General features: G+C 44.6%; 1 protein-coding gene across 2 annotated transcripts in view; it reads left to right on the forward strand.

Annotated features, from left to right (window-relative positions):
• The window catches only part of LOC139539053 (voltage-gated delayed rectifier potassium channel KCNH8-like), a 196,129-nt gene that overhangs the window by 140,873 nt on the left and 42,756 nt on the right, over positions 1 to 12,500 (forward strand). For both annotated transcript variants that reach the window (XM_071341747.1, XM_071341748.1), the window contains 2 exons: positions 5,467 to 5,856; positions 12,442 to 12,500. The exon at positions 12,442 to 12,500 is cut by the window's right edge and continues 141 nt beyond it. In XM_071341747.1, coding sequence (XP_071197848.1) covers positions 5,467 to 5,856; positions 12,442 to 12,500 — 449 coding nt within the window. The remainder of the gene's footprint in view (positions 1 to 5,466; positions 5,857 to 12,441) is intronic.

A 12,500-nucleotide genomic window follows, 5' to 3' on the forward strand; every position in this document is an offset into this window, starting at 1 on the left:
CATGTGGGAACAGCAGACTGGGATAAGGATTGATTGAATATGTCCGTAAACACACCAGCCAGCTGGTCTGCGCATGCTCTGAGGACGCGGCTGGGAATGCCGTCTGGGCCTGCAGCCTTGCGAGGGTTAACACGTTTAGATGGAGATGGAGTGAGATGGAGTGAGTGGCATAATAACATTATGAAACCCCAAGGGACACATCTGGAGATAAATCACAAATCAATCAAGTTCTGTCTCTGATCCAGTTCTTTACAAAGAGGAGAGTAAGCCTGCTAGCATCCTTGTATAGACGGGTTTATTTATTTAACTAGGCAAGTCCAATTCTTATTTACAATGACGGCCTACTGGACCAATTCTGCGCTGCCCTATGGGACTCCCAATCACGGCTGGATGTGATACAGCCTGGATTCAAACCAGGGACTGTAGGGATGCCTCTTGCACTGAGATGCAGTCCCTTAGACCGCTGTGCCACTCGGGGTTAGCTGACAACGTCAGGGAAACGATGCGCACGCTTCAATGGGGCTGAAGGATGTGTGTTGTTATGGTTCTGGATGGCCAGGCAGCTACCAGCAGTGACAAGAAGCTGCCATGTGGGGAATCGTAGGTGGCTCATTTCAGCTCGTTGTATCTTCTTATTGATATTGTTATTGTCTTGTTTTGAGATGTTTTGACTTATATCACGTCTATGCTAATATGGCAAAAAATTCGCTAGCTATCTAACCAACAACTGTAATGATGTATTTAAATGACAACGAGTGTTCATTGTGCAAATGTACAGTACATTCAGAAAGTATTTAAATCCCTTGACTTTTTTCACATTTTGTTACATTTTGTTATTCTAAAATTGATTAAATAGATTTTCCCAACATCAGTCTTAACACAATACCCCATAATGACAAAGCAAAAACTATATATATTTTTTATTTTAGGATGTATAAATGTATGTATAAAAATATAAAAACCTGGAAATATGACATTTACATAAGTATTCAGACCCTTCACTCAGTACTTTGTTGAAGCACCTTTGGCAGCGATTACAGTCTGGAGTCTTCTTGGGTATGATGCTACAAGCTTGGCACACCTGTATTTGGGGAGTTTCTCCCATTCTTCTCTGCAGATCCTCTCAAGCTCTTCCAGGTTGGATGGGGGAGCATCGCTGCACAGCTATTTTCAGGTTTCTCCAGAGATGGCGCCAACGGAGAGGGCTGCCTCGCTTCTAGTCCTTGGGAAACTTTGCAGTATTTTGTTGTTTTCTGTATTATTTCTTACATTGTTAGCCCAAAAAATCTAAATGTTATTACATACTGCACCGGGAAGAACTATTGGATATCAGAGCGACATCAACTTACCAGCATTAAGACCAGCGCTACCACCCACTGCTTCCGAGTATATTACTTGCTAATGTCCAATCCCTAGATCAACGAAATTCGGGCAAGGGTTACTTTCCAGAGAGACATCAGGGATTGTAACATACTCTGTTTCACGGAAACATGGCTCTCTCGGGATATGCTGTCGGAGTCGGTAAAGCCACCTATATGTTTCATGATTAACGACTCATGGTGTAATTGTAACAACATACAGGAACTCAAGTACTTTTGTTCACCTGACCTAGAATCCCTCACAATCAAATGCCGACTGTATTATCTCCCAAGAGAATTCTCTTCCGTTATTGTCACAGCCGTGTCTATCCCCCCTCAAGCTGATACCACGACGGCCCTCAAGTAACTTCACTGGACTCTATGCACTGGACAAGAGAAATACATATGTAAGAATGCTGTTCATTGACTACAGCTCAGCATTCAACACCATAGTACCCTCCAAGCTCATCATTAATCTTGAGGCCCTGGGTCTCAACCCCGCCCTGTGCAATTTGGTCCTGAACTTTCTGACGGGCCGCCCCCAGGTGGTGAAAGTAGGAAACAACATCTCCACTTCGCTGATCCTCAACACTGGGGCCCCACAAGGGTGAGTGCTCAGCCCCCTCCTGTACTCTCTGTTCACCCATGACTGCGTGACCATGCACGCCTCCAACTCAATCATCAAATTTGCAAACGACACAACAGTAGTAGGCTTGATTACCAACAACGACGAGACAGCCTACAGGGAGGAGGTGAGGGCTCTCGGAGTGTGGTGTCAGGAAAATAACCTCTCACTCAACATCAACAAAACAAAGGAGATGATCGTGGACTTCAGGAAACAGCAGAGGGAGCACCCCCCTATCCACATCAACAGGACAGCAGTGGAGAAAGTGGAACGTTTTAAGTTCCTCGGTGTACACATCACGGACAAACTGAAATGGTCCACCCACACAGACAATGTGGTGAAGAAGACGCAACAGCGCCTCTTCAACCTCAGGAGGCTGAAGAAATGTGGCTTGTCACCTAAAACCCTCACAGGCTTTTACAGATGCACAATTGAGAGCATCCTGTCGGGCTGTATCACCGCCTGGTATGGCAACTGCATCGCCTGCAACCACAGGGCTCTCCAGAGGGTGGTGCGGTCTGCACAAATAATCAGCTGGGGCAAACTACCTGCCCTCCAGGACACCTACAGCACCCGATGTCACAGGAAGTCCAAAAAGATCAAGGACAACAACCACCTAAGCCACTGCCTGTTCACCCCGTTATCATCCAGAAGGTGAGGTCAGTACAGGTACATCAAAGCTGGAACCAAGAGACTGAAAAACAGCTTCGATCTCAAGGCCATCCGACTGTTAAACAGCCATCACTGGCACAGAGAGGCTGCTGCCTACATACAGACTTGAAATCATTGGCCACTTTAATAAATGGAACACTAGTCACTTTAATAATGTTTACATATCTTGCATTACTCATCATACTATTTATTGCATCTTAGCCTATGCCGCGCTGTCATTTCTCATCCATATATTTATATTTATATATTCTTATTCCATTCCTTTACTTAAATGTGTGTGTATTAGGTATCTGTTGTGGAATTGATAGATATTACTTGTTATCTATTACTGCACTGTCGGAACTAGAAGCACAAGCATTTCGCTACACTCGCATTAACATCTGCTAACAATGTGTATGTGACCAATAACATTTGATTTGATTTGAGATGTTCGATCGGTTTGTCCTGGCTGTGTGGGTAGGGTTGTTGTACTGTTGAAAGGTGACCCTTCACCCTAGTCAGAGATCCTGAGCACTCTGGAGCAGGTTTTCATCAAGGATCTCTCTGTACTTTGCTCCATTCATCTTTCCCTCGATCCTGACTAGTCTCCCAGTCCCTGCCGCTGAAAAACATCCCCACAGCATGATGCTGCCACCACCATGCTTCACTGTCCGGATGGGGCCAGGTTTCCTCCAGACATGACGCTTGGCATTCAGGCCAAAGAGATCAATCTTGGTTTCATCAGACCAGATAATCTTGTTTCTCATTGTCTGAGTCCTTTAGGTGCCTTTTGGCAAACTCCAAGTGGGCTGTCATGTGACTTTTACAGTAGCTTCTATCTGTCCACTCTACCATAAAGGCCTGATTGGTGGGGTGCTACAAAGAGGGTTGTCCTTCTGGAAGGTTCTCCTATCTCCACAGAGGAACTCTGGTGCTCTGTCAGAGTGACCTTCGGGTTCTTGGTCATCTCCCTGACCAAGGGGAGGTGACCAGTTTGGCCAGGAGGCCAGCTCTAGGAAAGGTCTTGGTGGTTCCTAACTTCTGCCATTTAAGAATGATGGTGGCCACTGTGTTCTTGGGGACCTTCAATGCTGCAAAAATATTTTGGTCCCCTCCCCAGATCTATGCCTCGACACAATCCTGTCTCGGAGCTCTACGGACAATTCCTTTGACCACATGGCTTGGTTTTTGCTCTGACATGCGCTGTCAGCTGTGGGACCTAATTTTTTCCTTTCCAAATGTCCAATCAATTGAACTTACCACAGGTGGACTCCAATCAAGTTGTAGAAACATCTCAAGGATGATCAATGGAAACAGGATGCACCTGAGCTCATTTTCGAGTCTCATAGCAAAGGGTCTGAATACTTATGTAAATAAGGTATTTCTGTAGTTTTTTTTTAAACCGGTTTTTGCTTTGACATTATGGGTTTATTGTGTGTAGATTGATGAGGAAAACAATTAATTTAATATATTTTAGAATAAGGCTGTAACGTAAAAAATGTGGAAAACGTCAAGGAGTCTGAATACTTTCCGAATGCACTGTATAATGTTTTCAATAAACATTTGAAGATTAAATATAGTTTACATGTTGTCAACAATCTAAGCTGACCCCGTCTGCTTTGCCCCATAGTTACGCATGCGTTGGTTTTGTTGCTAGACAGCCAACCCGTCTATAGAGGTCTGTAGCATCATGCCTGCGCAAAGGAGAAGAGGGTATGTGAAGTACCATGGACAGAGGCAGATCAACTGTAGGAGGTAGTTGAGAGGGAGGGTAGAGTAGGTTCAGAACCTTGGACAAGGGCAGAGGAGGGGTTGTCAGAGAGTTAGTTCAGGAACCATGGAGAGCAAATGAATTTTATCTGGCTTTGCTGTGGACAGAAAAGCTGACTGAGAAAGTTCTCCCAAGTGCTTAGATAATTTGTTATGTTCACACAGCCACACAAGCAAACCTATTGAAAAGACCCACCCCAGTGCACAAACAAACCTATTGAAAAGACCCACCCCAGTGCACAAACAAACCTATTGAAAAGACCCACCCCAGTGCACAAGCAAACCTATTGAAAAGACCCACCCCAGTGCACAAACAAACCTATTGAAAAGACCCACCCCAGTGCACAAACAAACCTATTGAAAAGACCCACCCCAGTGCACAAACAAACACATTGATAAAGACATATATTCACACACGTTCCGCTACATACTGACACACTCGTCACACAAATCAGCACAGTTACACCCTATATTCATCCATTCTGTTCCACAAATCATTTACATTGACATGTTAGTCATTTAGCAGACGCTCTTATCCAGAGTAGTGAGTGCATACATTTTCATACTTTTTCGCACTGGTCCCCCGTGGGGAAGCGCCATGCTCTACCAACTGAGCCACACGGGACCACGTCCTAGAAATGCTAGCTTGCCTAATGACAAGCTAATTAGGCAACAACTGATGTGTTACATTCCTAATGATATTTCTTTCATTCAGTTCACTGAGGCTACCCAGAGACATGCATTACCAGTGGGCCTGCATGGCTCTCTGACAGGTTGGGTCAGCTTCAAGGTGTGTGCGTACATTGGGTCTGCATGCAAGGCTCTCTGACAGCCTAGCTCAATTACAAGGTCAAAGCTACAGCTACGTCCCCAATGAGTGTGTTTCTGTGGATCACTGTCCACAATGTATTATTCATATATTAATCTCTTCTTTTTCATTTCTCCTCCTCTCTTTCTCTCCCCTCTCTATCTACCTGTCCTCTACCCCTACATCTCTTACTCCCTCTCTCTTTTCCCCTCTTTCCCTCCCTCTCCCCCTCCCTCTCTCTCCCCCTGTCTCAGGTTGGCTACACGAATTGGGAAAGCGTCTGGGCACCCCTTATTTCGTATCTCCCCTGGCCACTCTGGCTCCTGATTTGCTGCACCCTGCAATAGTCAACTCCCTCCATGCCAACAGCAGCCAATGGAATGTGTCTGGGTCGGAGCTGGCGGGGCGGGACTCGTGGAACTCCAGCCAGTGGAACGTCACATGGATGGGGGCGGGGGCTGGCGGGGTGGGAGTCAGGGTGGGTCAGGGTGGCGGGATGCTGGGTGGGGGTCCATCAGTGAGGAGCTCCTACGTGACGTCGCTGTACTTCGCTCTGAGCAGTCTGACCAGCGTGGGCTTCGGAAACGTCTCAGCCAACACCGAATCTGAGAAGATCTTCTCCATCTGCACCATGCTCATAGGAGGTCAGTCCCTGGAGATACAACAGGAACATTATTGGTTAGTGAGAACGTCAGGTTTCAGTGGTGTCAGGGGATAGATAAACCATCTGCTGTGTGCCTCCTCTCCTGTCCCTCTCTGGTGTATTCTGTTTATAACTATACCACTGATTCTACAGCTATTCAACAATGACTATGGCATATTGTCATTAGCTAAGACATAACTGAGAGTTATGGCTCTCTCTCTCTCTCTCTCTCTCTCTCTCTCTCTCTCTCTCTCTCTCTCTCTCTCTCTCTCTCTCTCTCTCTCTCTCTCTCTCTCTCTCTCTCTCTCTCTCTCTCTCTCTCTCTCTCTCTCTCTCTCTCTCTCTCTCTCTCTCTCTCTCTCTCTCTCTCTCTCTCTCTCTCTCTCTCTCTCTCTCTCTCTCTCTCTCTCTCTCTCTCTCTCTCTCTCTCTCTCTCTCTCTCTCTCTCTCTCTCTCTCTCTCTCTCTCTCTCTCTCTCTACACAATTCAATTTAAGATCTGTATTGGCATGGGAAATATATGTCAACATTGCCAGAGCAAGTGAACTAGATAATAAACAAAAGTCAAATAAACAATCAAAATTAAACATTACACTCATAAACGTTCCAAAATAATAATGACATTACAAATGTCATATTATGTGCAAATAGTTAAAGTACAAAAGGTAAAATAAATAAACATAAATATGGGTTGCATTTACAATGGTGTTTGTTCTTCACTGGTTGACCTTTTCTTGTGGCAACAGGTTTTGTGGCAACAGGCAATTTTGCTCCTGTGATGGTACACTGGTATTTCCCTCAATAGATATGAGTGAAAAATTAGGGGGGGTTTTCGAATTCTTTGTGGATCTGTGTAATCTGAGGGAAATATGTGTCTCTTGTCACGATCGTCAATGGGAGAGAGAGAGGACCAAGGCGCAGCGTGTGGAAAATACATCTTCTCTTTATTAGAAGAAGGAAAACGAAACAAAAACAACAAACAGACGAACGTGAAGCTATCAAAGCATAAGTGCTGACACGAAACACTTAGACATAGACAATTACCCACAAATGCATGATGCCCATGGCTGCCTTAAATATGGCTCCCAATCAGAGACAAATGAAAGACATCTGTCTCTGATTGAGAACCACTCAGGCAACCATAGACATACCTAGAAACATTCACTCAACACAAACTCATACACTACACCCAACACCCCCTTTACCATATAACCACCCAAAACGACAAAACACAAACATTCCCCATGTCACACCCTGACCTAACTAAAATAATAAAGAAAACAAAGAATACTAAGGCCAGGGCGTGACATCTCTAATATGGTCATATATTTGGCAGGAGGTTAGGAAGTGCAGCTCAGTTTCCATCTCATTTTGTGGGCAGTGTGCACATAGCCTGTCTTCTCGAGAGCCAGGTCTGCCTATGGAGGCCTTTCTCAATAGCAAGGCTATGCTCACTGAGTCTGTACATAGTCAAAGCTTTCGTTAAGTTTGGGTCAGCCACAGTGGTCAGGTATTGTGCCACTGTGTACTCTCTGTTTAGGGCCAAATAGCATTCTAGTTTGGAAAGAAATATGTGTTTTTTGCCAATTTGAACCGCACACTTGTTGTTTGTGTACATGGATTTTATAACACTGTATGTTTTTCCCCCAACACCGCTTTCCATCCATTTGTATAGCAGACCCTCATGCCAAATTGAGTCAGAAGCTTTTTTGAAATTAACAAAGCATGGGAAGACTTTGCTTTTGTTTGTCAATTAGGGTGTGTAGGGTGAATACGTGGTCTGTCGTACAATAATTTGTTACACAGCCAATTTGACATTTGCTTTCACTGAGGAAATGTACAAGTCTGCTGTTAATGATAATGCAGAGGATTTTCCCAAGGTTGCTGTTAACGCGTATCCCATAACCTGAAAGGCCGCTCAACAAGGAAGATGCCACTGCTCCAAAAGCGCCATAAAAAAGCCAGACTATGGTTTGCAATTGCACATGGGGACAAAGATCGTACTTTTTGGAGAAATGTCCTCTGGTCTGATGAAACAAAAATAGAACTGTTTGGCCATAATGACCATCGTTATGTTTGGAGGAAAAAGGGGGAGGCTTTCAAGCAGAAGAACACCATCCCAACCGTGAAGCACGGGGGTGGCAGCATCATGTTGTGGAGGTGCTTTGCTGCAGGAGTGACTGGTGCACTTCACAAAATAGATGGCATCATGAGGCAGGAAAATTATGTGGATATATTGAAGCAATATCTCTGTAACGGCAGCCTTCCCTCTCTTCACGAGAAGAGAGGGTGTAACAGGGATCGGACCAAGACGCAGCGTAGTTGGTGCTCAACATATTTAATAATGATAAACAGTGAACACTTAACAATTACAAAATAACAAAATGTGGCAAACCGATACAGTCCTAGCTGGTGCAGAGAAAACAGAGACAGGAAACAACCACCCACAAACCCCAACACAAAACAAGCCACCTATATATGATTCCCAATCAGAGACAACACAAAACACCTGCTTCTGATTGAGAACCATATTAGGCCAAACATAGAAACAGACAAACTAGACACACAACATAGAATGCCCACCCAGCTCACGTCCTGACCAACACTAAAACAAGCAAAACACACAAGAACTATGGTCAGAACGTGACAATCTCAAGACATCAGTCAGGAAGTTAAAGCTTGGTCGCAAATGGGTCTTCCAAATGGACAATGACTCCAAGCATACTTCCAAAGTTGTGGCAAAATGGCTCAAGGACAACAAAGTCAAGGTATTGAAGTGGCCATCACAAAGCCCTGACCTCAATCCCATAGAAAATGTGTGGGCAGAACTGAAAAAGCCTGTGCGAGCAAGGAGGCCTACAAACCTGACTCAGTTACACCAGCTCTGTCAGGAGGAATGGGCCAAAATTCACCCAACTTGTTGTGGGAAGTTTTTGGAAGGATACCCGAAACGTTTGACCCAAGTTAAACAATTTAAAGGCAATGCTACCAAATACTAATTGAGTGTATGTAAACTTCTGACCCACTGGGAATGTGAAGAAAGAAATTAAAGCTGAAATAAATAATTCTCTCTACTATTATCCTGACATTTCACATTCTTAAAATAAAGTGGTGATCCTAACTGACATAAGACAGGGAATTTTTACTAGGATTAAATGTCAGGAATTGTGAAAAACTGAGTTTAAATGTATTTGGCTAAGGTATGTAATCTTCCGACTTCAACTGTAGGTCCCCCAGTACCAGGTCCTTCGAAGTGCTCATGGATGCTCTCTATGCCCCAGAGTTTAGAGAATACAGGCTTAGACTACATCTCCCATGAGGCCACACCACAGAGAACAAGCACTTTCCTGGTCCCATTTTGGGGGATGATTAAAAATGGAAACATTCTCCTCAGATTTAAAAACAGCAACGTTTTGGCAGTAAACTGCCTTTTCTAGGGCTTCTTGCAAATGGAACAACTGTCAATAATGTAACTAGAGAGTGGTGAATGTTTGCATACCAAATGGAACCCTATTTCACATGGTTCTCTATGGGCCCTGATCAAAAGTAGTTCACTATTTAGGAAATAGGGGGCCATTTGACGTGCAGTACTTCCAGTCTACTTCTTATTCAGTTAGAGTGGGGCAGTAAAGGTCTGTTTCATGAGAGAGAGATGTAGGGATTTTTAGGGGTGGGTGCATTGATGAGAGAGGACATATTCTCAGGCCACTTTAAAACCAAGTGTGGCAGCCACATAGACACACCCACACAACCCCCCAGATACACAACACACAACCACATACACACATACAGTACATCCTGCCCATTGTCTCATTAGAATATGTAAATATGTAAAAATAGAACATTTGTTTAACCTGCCCTGCCTGGAGAGTTGAGGTTTAAACACAGCCGAACTAGCTCCAGTCCTATACTATAACGTAACTATAACGATGTGCCAGACAGATGGAGAGCATTGACTGAAACAGAGAGAGACAGCCTCACAGGGAGAAACAAGAGGCATACACAACAACCTGTCTACCCAGAACCAGACTGTTACACAACATCAATGATGAAACCATCCAGGATCATTGGACCGGGATAATCACTGTCTGTCTAATAGGTCAGGGGAGAGTCTGGCCCTGTCCATGTGGCTGCTTCAATTGGCTCTGATAGTTAACAATCCATGTACACACACACACACTTCAACACCCTCGTTAGCGGCGCCTCCCTCAGACACACACCCTCACACTCAACCACTGATGTAAATACACACACTCTTGCAAACCCCCAAACAACCACACAGAGTCAAAGTGTTCTGTTCCATCAGTGCAGAGTGAGTGTGTGTGTGCATCCCTGCTTGTGTGTGCAGCTCTCAGACTGCAGATCAGATCACTGTCAGACTGGAACCTCATCTCCTCACCCCTCCGCAGTAGTTGTCAGCATAGAGAGAGAGAGAGAGAGAGAGAGAGAGAGAGAGAGAGAGAGAGAGAGAGAGAGAGAGAGAGAGAGAGAGAGAGAGAGAGAGAGAGAGAGAGAGAGAGAGAGAGAGAGAGAGAGAGAGAGAGAGAGAGAGAGAGAGAGAGAGAGAGAGAGAGAGAGAGAGAGAGAGAGAGAGAGAGAGAGAGAGTGAGTGGTAGAAAGAGGTGAGCCGTAATCAGACACAGAGAGAGAAGGAGAAGCTATAATAAAGGAAATCAGAGGAAAGAGTGCAGAGTCAGTGTGTGTGTGCAACTCTCAGACTGCAGATCAGAGTCAGACTGGAACCTCATCTCCTCACCCCTCCCCTCCACAGTAGCTGTCAGCATAGAGAGAGAGAGAGAGAGAGGCAGTGAGATTGGCACATCTCTATTTTGGCAGGGGTATGCTATTGAAATGCTGTGAGCAGTGTACCTCCTTTAGGTATGACTGACAGCTATTTTCCGGCTCAGGGGTAACAGATAACTTCCTGATCTCTGAGCTTGGTACATTAGATTATTGTGCATCTAATATCTATATATATGTGCAGTACATTTGGAAAGTAGTCAGACCCCTTGACTTTTTACACATTTTGCTACGTTACAGCCTCATTCTAAAATTGATTAAATCGTTTTACCCCCTCATCAATCTACACACAACACCCCATAATGACGAAGCAAAAAGAGGTTTTTGTTAAATGTATTAAAAATAAAAAACTTAAATATCATATTTATGTAAGTATTCAGACCCTTTACTCAGTACTTTGTTGAAGCACCTTTGGCAGCGATTACAGCCTCAAGTCTTCTTGGGTATGATGCTACAAACTTGGCACGCCTGTATTTGGGGAGTTTCTCCCATTATTCTCTGCAGATCCTCTGAAGCTCTGTCAGGTTGGATGGGGAGCGTCATTGCACAGCTATTTTCAGGTCCAGGCTCTGGCTGGGCTACTCAAGGACATTCAGAGACTTGTATCGAAGCCACTCCTGCGTTGTCTTGGCTGTGTGCTTAAGGTTGCTGTCCTGTTAGAAGGTGAACCTTCGCCCCAGTCTGAGGTCCTGAGCGTTCTGGAGCAGGTTTTCATCAAGGATCTCTCTGTACTTTTCTCCATTCATCTTTCTCTCGATCCTGACTAGTCTCCCAGTCCCTGCCGCTGAAAAACATCCCCACAGCATGATGCTGCCACCACCATGCTTCACTGTAGGGATGGTGCCAGGTTTCCTCCAGACGTGACGCTTGGCATTCAGGCCAAAGAGTTCAATCTTGGTTTCATCAGACCAGAGAATCTTGTTTCTCATGGTCTGAGAGTCTTTAGGTGCCTTTTTTCAAACTCCAAGTGGGCTGTCATGTGACTTTTACTGAGGAGTGGCTTCCGTCTGGCCACTCTACCTTAAAGGCCTGATTGGTGGAGTGCTGCAGAGTAGAAGAGTCTTGGTGGTTCCAAATGTCTTCATTTTAAGAATGATGGAGGCCACTGTGTTGTTGGGGACCTTCAATGCTGCAAAAATATTTTGGTACCCTTCCTCAGATCTGTGCCTCGACACAATCCTGTCTCGGAGCTCTACGGACAATTCCTTCGACTTCATGGCTTGCTTTTTACTCTGACATATGCTGTCAACTGTGGGACCTTATATAGACAGGTGTGTGCCTTTCCAAATCATGTCCAATCAATTGAATTTACCACAGGTGGACTCCAGTCAAGTTGTAGAAACATCTCAAGGATGATCAATGTAAGCAGAATGCACCTGAGCGCCATATGAAGCAAAGGGTCTGTTTTTTTTATAAATCTGTTTTTGCTTTGTCATTATGGGGTATTATGTGTAGATTAATGAGGGGGAAAATGTGTTTATCCCATTCCCCTTTTCCATTTTTGGAAAAAGGAAAGGGGTCTGAATACTTTTTGAATGCACTGTATATGAAACTGTTTTCTGTTTCTATCGTTATGTATTAATATAATACTGATTCTTAAATTGAACACACACTCAAACACAGATACACACAAAGGTTCACACACACACACACACACACACACACACACACACACACACACACACACACACACACACACACACACACACACACACACACACACACACACACACACACACACACACACACACACAAACATTAACCAGTCCTTGTCCCTCTGCCTCCAGCCCTGATGCATGCGGTGGTGTTTGGTAACGTGACAGCCATCATTCAGAGGATGTACTCT

The sequence above is a fragment of the Salvelinus alpinus genome, chromosome 14, assembly GCF_045679555.1.
Source record: "Salvelinus alpinus chromosome 14, SLU_Salpinus.1, whole genome shotgun sequence".
Classification (NCBI taxonomy): Eukaryota; Metazoa; Chordata; class Actinopteri; order Salmoniformes; family Salmonidae; genus Salvelinus; species Salvelinus alpinus.